Source organism: Drosophila nasuta, chromosome 3 (genome assembly GCF_023558535.2).
Source record: "Drosophila nasuta strain 15112-1781.00 chromosome 3, ASM2355853v1, whole genome shotgun sequence".
Lineage (NCBI taxonomy): Eukaryota > Metazoa > Arthropoda > Insecta > Diptera > Drosophilidae > Drosophila > Drosophila nasuta.
The window spans coordinates 11,658,155-11,669,024 of record NC_083457.1 but is presented as its reverse complement, the minus strand read 5'-3'; the positions used below and the strand labels follow the sequence as shown (position 1 = coordinate 11,669,024).

The 10,870-nt window shown below is 40.8% G+C and overlaps 4 protein-coding genes across 5 annotated transcripts; 2 read left to right on the top strand and 2 right to left on the bottom strand.

Moving 5' to 3' along the window:
- Positions 1-271: 271 nt before the first annotated feature.
- LOC132791355 (toll-like receptor 4) lies at positions 272-6,010 on the top strand. 2 transcript variants are annotated; one of them, XM_060800235.1, is made up of 7 exons: positions 272-707; positions 769-1,451; positions 3,161-3,391; positions 3,484-3,705; positions 3,795-5,416; positions 5,490-5,617; positions 5,678-6,010. In XM_060800235.1, exons 2-7 carry the CDS (start codon positions 1,058-1,060, stop codon positions 5,901-5,903), a joined length of 2,823 nt encoding a protein of 940 aa, XP_060656218.1. In that variant the 5' UTR covers positions 272-707; positions 769-1,057; the 3' UTR covers positions 5,904-6,010. The 2 variants fall into 2 exon arrangements, with proteins under 2 accessions (XP_060656218.1, XP_060656219.1); XM_060800236.1 differs by lacking the exon at positions 3,484-3,705 and having other exon boundaries at positions 273-1,451.
- LOC132791366 (zinc finger protein 676-like) lies at positions 6,000-7,407 on the bottom strand. Its single transcript, XM_060800251.1, has one exon. It carries the CDS (start codon positions 7,343-7,345, stop codon positions 6,176-6,178), a length of 1,170 nt encoding a protein of 389 aa, XP_060656234.1. The 5' UTR covers positions 7,346-7,407; the 3' UTR covers positions 6,000-6,175.
- A 69-nt stretch (positions 7,408-7,476) lies between these two features.
- LOC132791362 (DNA primase large subunit) lies at positions 7,477-9,217 on the top strand. Its single transcript, XM_060800247.1, has one exon. The coding sequence runs from the start codon at positions 7,571-7,573 to the stop codon at positions 9,176-9,178; it is 1,608 nt and encodes a 535-aa protein (XP_060656230.1). The 5' UTR covers positions 7,477-7,570; the 3' UTR covers positions 9,179-9,217.
- LOC132791368 (vitellogenin-1) lies at positions 9,199-10,810 on the bottom strand. Its single transcript, XM_060800254.1, has 4 exons — positions 10,544-10,810; positions 10,221-10,480; positions 10,028-10,163; positions 9,199-9,969 (listed from the first exon to the last, which is right to left on the bottom strand). The coding sequence occupies exons 1-4, from the start codon at positions 10,734-10,736 to the stop codon at positions 9,428-9,430; spliced, it is 1,131 nt and encodes a 376-aa protein (XP_060656237.1). The 5' UTR covers positions 10,737-10,810; the 3' UTR covers positions 9,199-9,427.
- Positions 10,811-10,870: the final 60 nt, after the last annotated feature.

Below are 10,870 nucleotides of genomic sequence, written 5' to 3'. Positions count from 1 at the left end.
CCAATTAACTTGAATATTCAAATAATTATTCATTTTCTACATGTGAATAAATTTACATAGTCAGTTAAACTTTTCTAATTTAAAAAATATGAAATGTCCGCTGAAACAGATATTTTTTGCTAAACTAGAAACTTCTACGGCTTTTCGTGTTTTCTCCTATTTAATAATTAATGAATGAATGTCTTATAATTTTAATCACCGCGAAGTATATATATTTTTTCATAGACGTCTGGAAAAATTGCAAAACCAAGATTAAAAATACACGCGAAAAGAATGATTTAAAAGTTATATAGTGCGGTACAGAAATAAAACAAAATCCACTTCTAATCTCAGATTTGCTATAACCATCTTATCAATCAGCCCATATCTCAAAACGTATCAGCTATACAATAAATAATCTGAATTATTTGCCATTTTTTAGGCCATTTTAAAGTAATACAGCCAATTTACAAGTTAAAAAACAAGGATTTCTGTCTCCCGATGCGCTCTTAAGCTTATTATGATAAGAGACTTCAGGGCTTAAAGAGAGATACATTGCTCTAATTACCATATCGTGATGAACTATTTAAGGCGTGGGTGGAAATACCGTGAGAGAATGAGAGTGAGAGAGAAAGAGGCGGGCTAGGGCCATAAAGCTGCTAAACTGATAACTGAAACCCATTGAAAAGCGAAAGAAAATATTGCCAAAATTGATAAGCCCTATCTTGGTATCATAAAATTATTCATATACCTCGAGTTTCCGATTTCTGACCATTAGTCTCGTTTCAGCTCCCTAAAGTGTGGTATACATTAGCGCTTCTGTCGCTGAAATCGATCAATAATATAGAATATAATCTACGAATTGTGAACAAATCAAAGGCAATTTACTGTAGAATATGCTGACTAATGTGTTTAAAGCAATAAATGAGCAAGTGTGAGAATTGTGTACATATAATAAAATCTACAACGCACCGAAAAACTTAAATGAAACGCAACATATTGATAATAACAACGAAAATTCGAAGTAACTCGCGAATTTCGATTTACCAATCGTCAATACGTTGAAAAGGACCATAAAATGTATATTCAAGTAAAAATATTAATATTCTTGCTGATTCTATGTGAATCACAGTTAACAATTTCTACTGCACAAACAATTGACGAGGAATCAAATGATTCCATTGAAATAACTGCTAACGAATCTGAAGATTGGCCAAATCATATTGAGCGCCATTTGAAAGAGAGCTATCGCTTGAAAGAGAGCTTATCTGCAGCTATTCAGAGTCTATCGCAGGACATCGACGATGAAATAGATAACACCGACAATCCGTTAGGTGAAACAAATCTTAAATCGCTGTTCGTTAAATACGACACTGACGATGGAAACACCTGCCTTTTGGACAGGATAAAACAAGACATCTTGTGGTGGGTATATCCCAATGGTACACTAAGAACCACAAATGCCAGATTCTGTAAGTAAAATCATATAATATACATTTTTATAACCCAAAGAACACAGTAGCCAGAACTGTGAAAAAAGTTTTTATTTACAAATACATATAAGTTAACTATAAGAAGATAAATAAATAAAAAAAAACGTATTTCAGTCCGTATTAAAACATACATACATATAGTAAGTCCCAACTATAAAAAAATAATTAAACTGAATAACTTCTTTATGTAATACTAAACTTAATTAACTTAAATGTTATTTAAAAAAAAATATTCAGAAAATTTGTACACTTTTTTAGAACTTTCTTAAAATGTCTACCGAGTATCTCGTTGTCGGGCAGACTCTACAATATTTTTACAATATTGCTTACAATAAGTGTAAACAATGCCACATTTCGTTTGTTTAAATAAGACTTATTTTAAACTGCTGAGTCTTCATTACAATGTCCTCTTGATATCAACGAATTTCGTGCTTGGATGCTGCGACTTCTGGACAGGTCTTGACATGCTGTAACAGCAAACGCGGCTTGTCAAATACTTGCGGGCACTTGGCACATTTGTAGCACATGTCGGTCTCCGAATGTCTGTCGGCATGTATTCCCAGGCTCTGGAGTCTGGCGAAGCCCGTAAGACACAAAGCACATTGGTAGGGCTTCTCTCCGGTGTGGACGATGCTGTGCTTGGCCACTTCAGCGTTTCGTTTGAATCTCTTGGGGCATTGGGGGCATTTGAAGGGTCGTTCATCGCTATGCGTATAACGGTGGTTGTTAAAGCGCCCATACATGGTAAAAGTTCTGGGGCAATGTGGGCATTGGAATGGACGATCTCGATCTTTGTGTGTCGACAAGTGCTTCCTTAGATCTTGGATACTCTCGCACTGTTTCTTACACGCATAGCATTCGTATGGTATCCCTGTAGTATGAGCATTCAAATGAGTCTTGTAGCCTCGTGTTGTGCGAAATAGTTTAGAGCACAACGGACATCTAAAGGAGCGTCCATCACGGGGCGGATCTGGTTCAAGTGGCCACTTGCAATTCTCACAGAATTTCATTGAGCTCCTATTAGTTTTAATCGCCCTCAAATTTGTTGAGTTTGTTTCCTTTACTAGCGAACTTTCTTCACTGTCCTCATCCTCATATTCGTCCTCATCTTCAGGTGCATTTAGTGAATTATTCTGCATTCCAATCGGTTGCAATTGAGCACTTTCTGAAATGCACCATTGGCCAGTGTTAAGCCCATCTATGTTTGTCTTATGTTCATTTGCACTCAGCATATCCTTGAAATATTTCTGAGTTTGGTCTACTCTCTGTTTAAATTGAAATGCACTTTTTGCAGCCATAATGCAGGGTCCACATATGTTTTGAGGCATGCCATCGTATGGCCTAAATGTGTGGCCAGTGCAATAGTCCAGCAGAACCAAAAACATTGGCTCATCGTTGGGATGGTCCCGCTTAGCAAATATATTCTCCAACGAGCTGCAGTTCATGGCACACAGCCGGCAAACATTATCCATTTTTTATTTTTGTATTTTGATGGAGATGCGTAAAAAACATGTGTTGACCGTATCGACAATGAATGCTGAATGGATTTCGAACATCGATAAGCATCATGTCATTGCACATCGATAATAAATAGGTGCTACATCGATATGCCCTTTAGCGTTTAACGTGATAATTATCGATTACCGCGCATTTGAACTAACGTTTTGAAATACTATTCATTCTTACAGCCACACATAGGTATTTGGATCTTTCGCATGGCAATATATCAAGAGATCTAGATTTGTTATTCAAATCGAAGTTTGGAGGAAGATTAAACTTTTCAAAAGTACAGGCCTTTTCGGCGGCATATAATAACTTAAATGCAGCACCATATATCACCTTGAGTTCAATGAAAGGTTCACTAAAGTATTTGTCACTACAAGGCAATCAGTTTTCGGCAATAAATGCGGATGCTGAAGGTGAGTAAAAAATGTTCTATATAATTTGGCGCACAAAGTAGATGCACAAAACACATACAGACTAATTTACAGGCGTTTTTGCGAAATTTCAGCTATTGAGCGATTCTTGCAAGACACTCAAATTAAACCAAACAATGAAATTCACAATAAATGCAGAGATGAACTGCTTGCCAGTGGTAACATTGATCTGTATGATCGAATGTGCTTACATCTTGAATTCAACAAAGACACAGACACACCAAACACACAAGATTTCATTTATGAGGATCACATACGTAAACTACAGATAATGCACAGATTATTTGGCTACTCAAGTAAGACACGAAAAAATTCCAAAGCGTTCGAGCTTTATGAATTTCTTTATATACCTAAATAATAATCTACTTTTATTTATTCCATTTAGAGGAAAGCATTGCTTGGGCCAAGTTTCCGAATATGCCGCAACTCTTGGAGCTGGACGTCAGCAACTGCAGCATCGAGTATTTGACCAGAGAAGCTTTTCGCAATGTGACAAACTTACGAAAATTGTTTATTTCGAACAACAAGATCATGACATTGGAGGCCGATACCTTTTACCATATACAAGGACTACAGTATCTGGATCTATCCTTTACAAACGTATTGAACTACAATTACCAATTCTCGATGCCCACGCTAGAGGTCATTTTGAACTTGGTTTATGGCTTAAAGATTTATCAGACTGTCTTTAAAATGCTACCAGAGCTGGTCTATCTAGATTTATCCCACTCGAAAATAACACGCAATAGTGCGGTGGCCTTTACACACCTGGGAAGTAAACTAAAGTACCTTAGTTTGTGTTACACATCTTTTCCCATGGTGAGCAATGGACTCTTCAAGAACACAGCACTCGAGGGACTCGACTTATCGGGAAATTCTTTCATATCCTACAACATTGTGGACGATGCCTTCGACGGCATTGGGGATACACTGAAATGTCTGTACTTTGAGCACTCCAATCTTGGGGATTTAAGTTGGTCGAAACCGCTAAGAAATCTTCTAGTCCTTGGCCTGGCTGGCAACAACATCAATGCCTTGTCGAGCGATGTATTTGAGTCGCTAGTCAGCCTCAAGGTGCTCGATCTTAGCTCCAATCACATTGGAAACTGGTACAAGAGTGTGTTCCGGAATAATTCATCGTTGCGTGTGCTCAACTTGCGCAGTAACAACATCAACATGCTCTCCACCGAAATGCTTAAGGATTTCGAAAATCTAGAGTATCTCAGTCTGGGTGACAATAATTTCATCTGTAATTGCATGCTCCGCGAGGTCGTCGAGGTGGCTGCCAATAATAATAAGCAAGCCAATTGCTCCTATGAATTACTCGAAGATACAGCACGAGATCTACTCTTCAATCGCACTAATTGGAGTCAATTAAGTAAACTGTTCTATAAGCAGTTTGAGCGCGATTTCTGGGATAGTCGTATCATTCCACTGCTTACGGAGAGCTATAAGAATATCAAGGATTTTAAGCAACTAAACAAGATTAGAAAACTCCACTTTGTTACTTCGGATCTGAAAACCAGAACGTGCCCAGCATCAACCACAAAGACTTATAACGACACCTCGCTAAAATTTCAGCTATTAGATTACGAGGCCACGCATTATTGGTGCTTCAATGAAACGGATCAGATACAAGTGGATCAGTTAAATTGCCAAGTTCGTGCAATGGCTGATCTGGAGTTACAAATCCACAACACCGTTATGATTATAACAGCCGTTATTGGCAGCATTTTGGGTGCTAGCATTCTGGGTTTCATCATTTATCTAAAACGTTGGCATATTCATTATTATTATGCATCGCTCAAGTCGGCGGCGCTTTTGTCGAGAGCCTCCAAAGAGTCGCTGGATAAATTTCATCATCTTACAGAGCATGATCCTAATATGGTCTATGACATCTTCATTAGCTACTGCCAGAATGATCGTCCTTGGGTGCTTGAAGAATTACTGCCGAATGTGGAAAAGTCTGGTGATATCTCGATTTGCCTACACGAGCGTGATTTTCAGGTTTGTTATTAAATTAAGTGAATACTATATACACTTCATACTTGAAATATTGTATTTTTTCATATCTTCACAGATTGGCGTCACTATTCTTGATAACATTATCTCGTGCATGGATCGTTCACGCTCTCTAATGTTGCTGATATCATCTAAGTTCTTGCTCAGCCACTGGTGTCAGTTTGAAATGTATTTGGCTCAACATCGGTAAGATTGCAATAAGAGATCAAATCAGTCTCCAAATATTTTATATATATGTTTTTGCAGCATATTTGAGGTAAGCAAGGAACACTTGATACTTGTCTTTTTGGAGGATATACCGCGCAGAAAACGACCAAAGACTCTGCAATATTTAATGGACATCAAAACTTACATTAAGTGGCCAAGCAAAGCAGGCAAACAACCATCGACGGAGGAACGCAAATTGTTTTGGAAACGCTTAAGAAAGTCACTGGAATATATTGGTATTGGCACAAAAGATTCTAAGGCCTAGAACGCCAAAATGCTGCAGAGCTCTTCTAGTCAGATTTTTCTTAAGTACCTGATATATGTATGATACATGTATAAAAATAAAACAAAAATAATTGAATTCTAATATTGCATATTCAAAAAGCTGTTAGAAGATATTCCCAATGTATTTGTCGATAAATTATATTTATAAATTGTAAGTTATCGAACGCAGTGTGACGAAACGTATATCGATTAAAGCTGTTTCCACACAGCTGTTTTGGCTTTAATTCGAGTTAATTGAATTCGTTGTTTTGTTTACGTCCCCGTTTGACCAATTTCCGTGCAGAATTTGACATGTCGCGATAGCATGTTCGACTTGGCAAACGTCTTTCGGCACTTGGAACACATGTACACCTGCTTTGAAGAATGCAGATGATCGGCATGCACTCGCAAATCGTATATTCTGCCAAAGCTCTTGTTGCATTCCGAACACTGATAAAGCTTTAGTCCGGTGTGCACGATACTGTGTTTGGTCACATCGTGGTTGCGCTTAAACGTCTTTGGGCAATATGGGCATGTAAATGGGCGGTCCTCATTATGAGCATAACTGTGCTTCTTGAGCAGACACAAATGTGTAAATGCCTTGGGGCAATGTGGACACTTGTGGAGTCGTTCGCCCATGTGCGTCACCAAATGTTTCCTTAGTTTCTGAATGGTCCAGAATCTGAGAGGGCAGGAAGTACATCTATATGGCAGCTCCTCGGAGTGCATGAGTTTGTGGTGTCTGTAGCCGCTGTGTGGCAGCTCCTCGGCGTGCGTGCGTTTGTGGAGTCTGTAGTCGCGATCTGTGGGAAACCATCTGCAGCAAATGGCACAAAAAGTGGGGCGTTTTTTGTGATTGGATTCACGCTTTGGGTAGCATTTTCTTTCCACTATTCTTTCTCCACTATTCTCTGAGCTATCGCTGTCATCGGACTCCGCTTTGAGCTGAACTTCCAATGTTTGGCCCACATCTGATTTTAAGTGCACTTCGCCTATGGCGCTTTCTGACACACACCAGCTGTTTTCTACTGTTCTCTCTCCACTGCTCTCTAGGCTGTCATCGGTCTCCGCTTTGAACTGAACTTCCAATGTTTGGTCTACATCTGATTTTAAGTGCACTTCGCCTATGGCGCTTTCTGTCACACACCAGCTGCCTGTGGTGAGTTCATTGATGTCGGGTTTGCGGTCGGTTTGACCAAGAAGATCCTTGAAATAGTTTTGGCTTTCTTCGCATTTCAGCTTAAATTGATATGCACTTTTAACAGCTAATACACAGTTTTCACATATGTTTTGGGGTAATGCATCCGATGCATTGATTTCACAGTCTGTACAGCTTTCCAGCATATGTATGAGCGGAGGTTCATTGTCCAACTGATCACGAACAGCAAATATATGCTGAAGAGTGTCCGCGTACATTGTACAAAATCGACAAACTTCATCCATTTCACAGATTTTATTTGTTTTGTTTTGTTAATATTATTAATCGATTGAGCATATGATTACTTTATCGAAGTATGGCAGCGAATAAATATCGAAAGCCAACGAATGCGAGTCAACTTCAACGATAGACTGACATACCAATTACATATCGATAAGTGCGACAGCTGTTGCTGAATATTTTTGGCGCCATTATTGTCAGTACCACAACAGAAAGAGAACAACGCGAACATGGATTTTAATTTAAAGAAACGCGCACGCCATGATGTCAAAGTAGAAGTGGTTAGCTTGGAATCCAAATTCCCGCACAATGTGATGATCTATCATTTCCCGCCCACGGAGGATGTGCACATCGATGAATTCGAAGATCTCGCCCTGGAACGTCTGCGTCTATTGCGTGTCTTCGATCGCGCCACAACGAAGGGTCTTCGTATGATGTCCGATGACTGGAAGGAATACGTAAACGCTGAATTGACCAGAGATGGATTACGCGGCTATTTGCGCATGTGCAGTAGCCACAGTGGCGGCATCAAACAGGAAGCGGATCTGCAGATGCGTCGTCGAGATTATCTGTCACACTTTATTTTGCGCCTGGCCTACTGTCGATCGGAGGACTTGCTACGCTGGTTTGTGGCACGTGAAATGGAGTTCTTCAAGTACAAGTTCGCCGCATTGAGCACCGCTGAGATTAAACAATTTCTGGAAGAGAACAGCTTTCACATACAACCGCTGACCGAGGCCCAGAAGGACGAGGTGAAGGATGGTCTGTACGAGAGTACGGTGGGTCAAAGTGTGGCCAAGATCGAATTGCTCGAATTCTACAAGGTGCCCTTCACACAAGTGCTGGACTTGGTGCGAACGCGTCGCTGCTATCTGAAGGCGGGTTATGCCTATGTGAACACACACGATCTGGTCTCGATTGTGGCTGCCCGGCAGTTGGAAGAGATTGAGCGTGGCATGCAAGCAGCCAAGGCTTTCATCAACGATGTGGAGGCCGATGAACGCATTTCCCGCATGCTTAAATCCTTGCACAACTCGTACACGGGCAAGGACTACACGGTATGCAAGGACGCATCTGTGCCCATCGAATCGCTGGATCAGCTCTCCAAGACATCGATGCCGCTGTGCATGCGCATGTGCCACGATCACATACGCAGCCAGCATCACATTAAGCATGGCGGTCGGATGCAGTACGGCCTCTTCTTGAAGGGCATTGGCGTTAGTCTTGAGGATTCGTTGCGCTTTTGGCGTGAGGAGTTCACCAAGAAAATGGATGTGGATAAGTTTGCCCGCAGCTATGAGTACAACATTCATCATAACTATGGCAAGAAGGGTTCCATGGTCAACTACACACCCTACTCCTGCATGAAGATTATCAAGGAGATGGCAGCGCCAGGAGATTGCCACGGCTGCCCCTACAAATCGCTAGATCCGCCTACAGTCAAGGCAAAACTTGCTGCCTATGGCCTCTCGCCCGGTGCCATCGAGGAGGTCATGTTCTTTGTGACTCGAGGACACTATCAATTCGCCTGCGGCAAATACTTTATGCTCACACACAATTCCAACGTGGAGCCGACCATTAATCATCCCAATAGCTACTTCGAGGAAAGCCAAATACTCATGGGTAATAGACAAAAGTCAACTCGTACTCCAGGTCCTGTTCAGCCCACTAACAAAAGAGCGGGCATCCGAGGAGCTGCAAATAGATCCATGCTCAATGGTGACGATGATGATGAGCTGTGGCGCATTGCTGAATCCCAGGAGAAGGCGTACCTCAGTCAAAAGGGCATCGCCGAGGCCTTCGACGATGATCTAGATCTAACACAAATTACTGAATAAATGTAGCGTTAGCTTTGTAATCTATAATATATATAACTTTCTAACTTTAATATCAGCTTATTAACTTGATGAATGGGAATGGGTCATTTTTACAGGAAAAATGTGTAATTCTCCCGAATCTATGCTGAAACAAATATCATTTCATGGTATGCATTTCATGCAACTTATTAAGGTTTAGACCGAGGATTGATAATCAGTAAGTCCGAACCAACATCTATATCAATAATAATAATTTAATGTAACTTCAATCTAACTTAAACACTTAGTCTTATCACAAGCAAAATGTTTTGACGCCAAGACAGTGTCAGCCTTGCCAAATGGACTCCAGCCATTAACGTCGACATAGTAAATTCCTCTCGCTTTACGATTGATTAGATAGCCCATTGTAGATGTGTTTTCAGAGATGCACTTGCGTCGCTTCAGCGCCGTCCATGAGTCACATTTCATGCCCAGAAAACTACGTTGATGCTCTGGATAGACGCTCTCGGCGAAATACTCGACGGCACGTGTATGGGAGCAGCCAATGGTCAGGCAACCTGGTTTAATGGGATGTGCACCGCCTGGATAGAAATCAATATCACCCAAAGGATCACGTTTGGCCAAAATGCCACAATTTGTGTGTATCACATCCACTAAGCTGGCATCGCCCTTTTGGAGCCCAGGTAATGCTTTCTCGTAGCGAAAGCAAGGTTTGGCAGGATCGAGTCCTGTTATCCGTGACACTAAATGGCCGGAGAGCTTCTTGAATGTGCGCCCCGCAGTTCCCATGATGTGAGCACCCAAGGAATGCCCTAAACAGACAAAATAGAATTAGTATTTGACATCAAAACCAAGGGCATCACAATTCACCTATTAAATGTATGTCCATCCAGGGCATCGCCTTGTTCAAATGCTGCAATCCCATGGCCACCTGCTCGCCTATCAGATCCGTGTTCAAGGCGGACCATTTGTACAGCGTATCCACATAGTAGGCGGCATCTACAATCTGCAAAAGAATTGTTAAAGTTGCTGCGACATTTCAAGGAAAGAATTTTATTAATACCACAAAGTTAACGCCAGGTCGGCACATAAAAGCCTTGGAAATCATTGCTATAGCGCTGGAATCGTTGACTGTGTTTGTCCAGCCAGTGGCCAGAATTACCAATTTACGATTCTGGCGAAATTTGGGATGCATCCACAACTTTTCAGCCTCCAGCAAAGGAACAGTATAGTTGAGACAAGGCGTCATGTATTGGAAGTGCATCTTGGTTATATCTGGCGTTATTTGCGGAGGAACGCCAGTCATAAACAGAGTTGAGGAACCTACAAATATATATTTCTATTTAGTTTCCACTTCATCAGTCAATAAATCTTCTATATTCGTACATAAAGTGTCAATGACTGTGGCGCCAACTTCAAGTGGCAATGCGGTGAATAAATTCATCTTCATGGTTAGTATATCCATAAAAGCGTAAGGCATTCCCTGCCACCAATCCGTACTCGAGTTTTTGGCATCTATACACAAAGCTAAACTCATCAAAACTATGAGTTGATTTTTTAAATTCGAATTTAAGCGCATGTTTAAAAGAGTTTGCGACGCGGCTGAAGTTAAACTGTTTCCGCGTTTTACTCGAATACTCTGCTTACATTCAGCATTTTGCAAAACGGTGTCGAACTTTTCTTAAAAACCCATTGTTTGCATTGTTGCAAAAA

Bases quoted from the DNA above. Each gene is read 5' to 3' on its own strand.
- LOC132791368 (XM_060800254.1), bottom strand. From the start codon at position 10,736: ATGCGCTTAAATTCGAATTTAAAAAATCAACTCATAGTTTTGATGAGT. The intron at 10,481-10,543 runs GTACGAATATAG...ATATATTTGTAG, and splicing joins CACAGTCATTGACACTTTAT to GTTCCTCAACTCTGTTTATG. The intron at 9,970-10,027 runs GTGAATTGTGAT...TTGTCTGTTTAG, and splicing joins GATGGACATACATTTAATAG to GGCATTCCTTGGGTGCTCAC.
- LOC132791366 (XM_060800251.1), bottom strand. From the start codon at position 7,345: ATGGATGAAGTTTGTCGATTTTGTACAATGTACGCGGACACTCTTCAG.
- LOC132791362 (XM_060800247.1), top strand. From the start codon at position 7,571: ATGGATTTTAATTTAAAGAAACGCGCACGCCATGATGTCAAAGTAGAA.
- LOC132791355 (XM_060800235.1), top strand. From the start codon at position 1,058: ATGTATATTCAAGTAAAAATATTAATATTCTTGCTGATTCTATGTGAA. The intron at 1,452-3,160 runs GTAAGTAAAATC...TCATTCTTACAG, and splicing joins AACCACAAATGCCAGATTCT to CCACACATAGGTATTTGGAT. The intron at 3,392-3,483 runs GTGAGTAAAAAA...GCGAAATTTCAG, and splicing joins AATAAATGCGGATGCTGAAG to CTATTGAGCGATTCTTGCAA.